The sequence below is a fragment of the Lontra canadensis genome, unplaced genomic scaffold, assembly GCF_010015895.1.
Source record: "Lontra canadensis isolate GAN:19392208 unplaced genomic scaffold, GSC_riverotter_1.0 scaffold20, whole genome shotgun sequence".
NCBI lineage: Eukaryota > Metazoa > Chordata > Mammalia > Carnivora > Mustelidae > Lontra > Lontra canadensis.
In genome coordinates, this window is record NW_022631014.1 from 19,108,399 (window position 1) to 19,112,939 (window position 4,541).

General features: G+C 55.6%; 1 protein-coding gene across 4 annotated transcripts in view; it reads right to left on the reverse strand.

Annotated features, from left to right (window-relative positions):
• CTDSPL (CTD small phosphatase like) overlaps nucleotides 1–1,037 on the reverse strand; it is a 116,836-nt gene extending 115,799 nt beyond the window's left edge. For all 4 annotated transcript variants that reach the window (XM_032861214.1, XM_032861213.1, XM_032861216.1 and 1 more), the window contains exon 1: nucleotides 854–1,037. In XM_032861214.1, the coding sequence (XP_032717105.1) occupies nucleotides 854–1,022 (169 nt within the window). In that variant the 5' untranslated portion in view covers nucleotides 1,023–1,037. The remainder of the gene's footprint in view (nucleotides 1–853) is intronic.
• Between the last annotated feature and the right edge of the window lie 3,504 nt (nucleotides 1,038–4,541).

Below are 4,541 nucleotides of genomic sequence, written 5' to 3' on the forward strand. Positions count from 1 at the left end.
CTGGGCGCGCCCGCCGCCCGGCCCCGCGCTCAGGGAGAGGCGGCCCGGGCCCGCGCCCCAGCTCCCGCCGCCGCCGCCGCCGCCGCTGGGCTGGAGCGGCCGCCGCCTCGTCACCATGAACCCCGGAGCCGCGCCCGGGAGAGCCGCGCACGGGGAGGCGGAGCGGGAGGCCGGGCGCCGCGGGAAGCGGGAGCGACCGAGGGGGAAGGAGCGAGCGCCGAGCGAGGGCGGGAGGGCGGGCGGGAAGGAGGGAGGGAGCGAGGGAAAGAAGGAGGGCGGGCGGGTGGGTGTGTCCCGGCCCGGGGACCGGCCTCCGCCGCCGCCACCGGCGCTGCCCGCCGGCCCCGGGGCGGGGGGCGGGGATAGGGGTATGGGGTGAGACGGAGGGGTGAGTGGAGGGCGGGAGAAGCGTGCGGGTGGGTGTAGGGGGTCTCGGGCAGACGAGTGGGTGCAGTGCTGGCGGTGCAGGAGATCCAGAGGGGTTCTGGCCGTAGATGCGAGGGGCCCGGAGGTGGGGGGAGAGGTGTGGGGAGGAGTCTGGCAGACGGGGTGAGGGGCGTGGGGGCTAGGCGGGGGCCCGCGGGTGTGCGGATGGGGTACAGAGGGGTGCGCGCTGTGGGGCCCGAGGGCCGAGGAGGGCTCGCACGGCTGCGTGAACGAGTTTGGGCCCTGACGAGGGGTGTTCACCGGGGGAAGGCCGGAGGAGGAACTTGGCCGGGGGGGAGGGTGTCCCGTGAGGATGCTTTAGGGGAGATGCAGGGTGAGGGACGTCCGGGTGCGGGGACCGAGGAGTCTGGGGCCAAGGCGAGAAGGGCAGCGCTGTGTGGAGGTAGTGACTGCTAAGGTCCCTTACACAACCAGGCGGTCCGCCAAGGAGTCCCGGGCGCTGGCGTGAGGAAGAACCGGGGGCGTGCGGGGCCGCGGAGGGGTGCCAGAGTGGGAAGAATCCTGGAGGGCTCAGGAGGGGGCGTCTGTGGTCGCGGCTGGGGGCTCCGAGCGTGGGGTGCCGGAGGAACCTGCATCCACACCGGGCCTGAGAGCCTGCTTGCCAGGCGGCGGGTCCTGGAGGACCAACCTCCTGGCACGTGGGGGTGTCGGCGCCGAGAGGGGCCCGGGCAGTGGGCATTTCCGGTGCTCTGCAATTAGGGGGTTGGGAGAGCCAGTCGAGGGCTGAGGAAAAGAAGGGGCCTGTGGCGGGCCGAGCTGGGCGGGCACTGTGCTTCTGAAGAGCAGCCAGCCACTGTCAGGCCTGGTGCGGCGGCCAGAGTGCATGCATGACAGGAAAGTGCCCCCTCAGCCACGGAGGGTCGGAGCCCTTGGGCGCCCGCGCCTCCGCGTTCCAACTGGGAAGCGGCACAGACAACCCTGTAAGCCGGAGGCGGGGCAGTGCGGCAGGAGGGCGGGTCCGAGGGCGGGGCGGAAGCGCTCGCGCGCGCTTTGCACCAATCAGGCAGATGGGGGTGGGCCCGCGGAGCGTGACGTGTGGGCAAGGCCGAGTGGGCGGACTGCGGCGTAGAGCCGTACCTCCCCGGGCCCGGTTGCGCGCGCATTTCAGGCCTTGTGCGCACACCCAGCCCCGTAGTGACTTGAAAGAGGAGACTCTGGCAGGTCCTTTCTCGTATCTCTACATCTCCTGAAGCCCGGAGTTGGTTGCAGCCAGGTCGCGTGCTCACCGGGGGAACCAGCGAACCTCTCGGAAGTTTTAAAGTACACTCCGGGAAAAGCCCTCTGGCCAGATCGTTGGGCCAGGTGGAGCCCAGTGAGGGTCCGGGTGTGGGACAGTGGGCCAAGCAGGTGGGAAAGCACTTCAGCGGAGCTGCTCTAAAAGGTAGTCGGGCAAGCTCCACAGGCCCCAAATCCAAGACCTCAAGTGACATCCTGGCTCTGTGCGTGTGGGTGGGTCCTGGTGCCAGTCGCCTCGGTGTGCGCTCAGGCTTGAGTATCTGCGCTTCTCACGGCACCTTTGGGTCCCCAGTCGGTTGCATGGGGCAGCTGGGATGTGAGGGTTGAAGTTAAGTGCCCTTTTGGTTAGGACGCCAAGCCCTAGAGTTTGTAACCCAGGCCCTAGGACATGCCCTGCCTAACCCTCCCAAATACAGACCAGATTAGGGCCCCATGGCATCCAGGACTACACTTGTCCCTACATTTCAGGCTTTTCACATTTGTTATGACGGCATGGCTGGCCCAGGGCCTAGTGAATTATAATGTTCTTTGAATTCAACTTTTTAAAAACTGCAGAATTCTAAGGGGGCAGAGGGATCTTCCAGATAAAGCTGTGCAGGGAGATAAGGATCTCCTACGATTATTAGATACAACCACACAGATCAGTATCCTTGCTGCCTGGTTTATGCAGTATCCTATTAACCAGGGCAAGGTGATAGGAGCATTTGGACTCACGGATCCATATGCTTAAGGCCTTGATACCTTTTGGGTGGGGGACGTCCAGAGGTTCTGCTCACTTAGTTGAGGCGGGGAAGGAGCTCAGAACTCAGAGGTACAAGGCCAAAGAACATGATTTTCAAACACAGAACCTCTCCTGTCCAGCCTTTCCTGGAAGAATGACTCCCAAGGACCCTCCAGTAACAATCCTTCACTGTCCTCAGCTTCCTCCTGAGATCACCTCTAAAAAAAACAAAAACAAAACTACCTCACCAGGCCTTTGTCTCAAGCTCAAGTAAGAAAACAGCTTGCTATCTTTTAAGTCCTTGTTCTCCATATTTTGTTCATTTAAAGTTTCAGTTTATTAATTATTTCATAAATATTCATAGAAATAAAAAGGAAAAATCACCCACAACCCTATCTCCAACCTCAAATCAATCTATTTTTCTCCATTTCTCCCTGTCATTTCCAATGTGTTGGCATAATTTTATGTTGATACAAAAATATCATGGTTAAGGGGCACCTGGGTGGTTCAGTCCATTAACTGTCTGCCTTTGGCTGAGGTCATGATCCCAGGGTCCTGGGATGGAGATCTGCATCCAGCTCCCTGCTCGGTGGGGAGCCTGCTTCTCCCTCTCCCTCTGCCCCTCCCTTCTGCTTATACTCTCTCTCTCTGTCAAATAAATAGATAAAATCTTAATATATATCATGGTTAAAATTATAGGGTGAGCATTTTTCCATGTGGTGACAATCATGTATAACTACCATAATAAATGATTACATAATACCTCACTAAATGAGTCTTAGATAAGGTAGTATCTTGGTTTGATAGATGAAGAAAAGAGTCAGGAATTGCTGTTGATTCACCTAATTAGTCATGAGAAGAAAATACATTTATCTTAGTCTTTACAGTGTACCAAGATGGACTAAATAATTAAATATAAAGAATAAGTGTAAGAAAACAAATGCTTTTTAAATGTCAGATGGGAAAAGGCTAAGAGTGACAAAATTTACAAAGAAACACAGATATTACAAAGGATAAGATTGATACATTTTTATCTCAACAAACATTTATTGAGTGCCACTATATGTGTTAGGTTCTGTTCTAGACAGGATCTCAGTGTTGTCTAAAATGAGGGTTAAGGAACTAGCTGTCATACTCTCACCTGTCAGTTAAAGCTATGGGCTGACCCTGTGAGTTGGTGGGGGGCGGGTGGGGGGCACTTAAACCTCCCAGGCACATTGGGCTCTCAGAGAGAATGGGAACAAAAGAGTCCCAGTGACCTGAGGACAGGAACCAGACACGGGAGGCCAAAGCACATCAAGTCCCAGAGAGGGATGCCCAGAAACAATAAAAGAGATTGAAGGGGTCTGAACAGAGTACCAAAATGTTTAAGTCACAACTCCCAAACTATTATCATGTAGTGTCCTTGTACTATGTGCACTATTTAATGTTTTTCTTTAAATTAACTTAATTTTTCTTTAAATAGAAAATGAGTGGGCAACTTTTTTTTAAGAGACAAGTGGAGAATATAGGACGAATCACAACCCTAAAAAGGAATTGCTACACAGAGTGAGAGACTGTGATATGAAGGGCAGATGGACATGGCCCTAGAGCTGGCAAACCTGTACCCCCCACCCTCCCCACCCCCCACCAGGCCAAGGATGAGAGCTGGTAGGAAGATGGAGAATACTCTCCAGGACAGCCTGGCCTGGAGTCTCTGGGGTGGAGCTCCAATGTGGGAGGGACAATCAGACCAGAAGGTGGGGGATGGGGTGAGAATGCTCTTGGGCTGTGGGAGAGGCTGCCCTTGACAAAGGGACACTGGGTATAGAATGGGCAACTTGGGAGGAGGCAGGGCAGAATGCGTGTCCCAGGTAGAGGGAGCAGCAGCATGGTTTCTGGCTTAGAGGCCAGGGAGAGCAAGCTTGGGGAGAAGTCCACAATGGTTGGAATTGAAGGATCTGGTAGTATATGGGGCTTGTGTCAGCAGTCTTGTAACTCAGGAAAGGTATTGGAGATTTCTTCACTCTGGGATCTGAGGAAATGACATATTCAGATAGGTGTTTAGAAAGTTCCTATTGACTAGCAGATTGGGTGAGAGGCAGAGCAAGCAGCAGGGAACCCCTCGGAAGATGTTGCATTGATGCAGAGAGTAGAT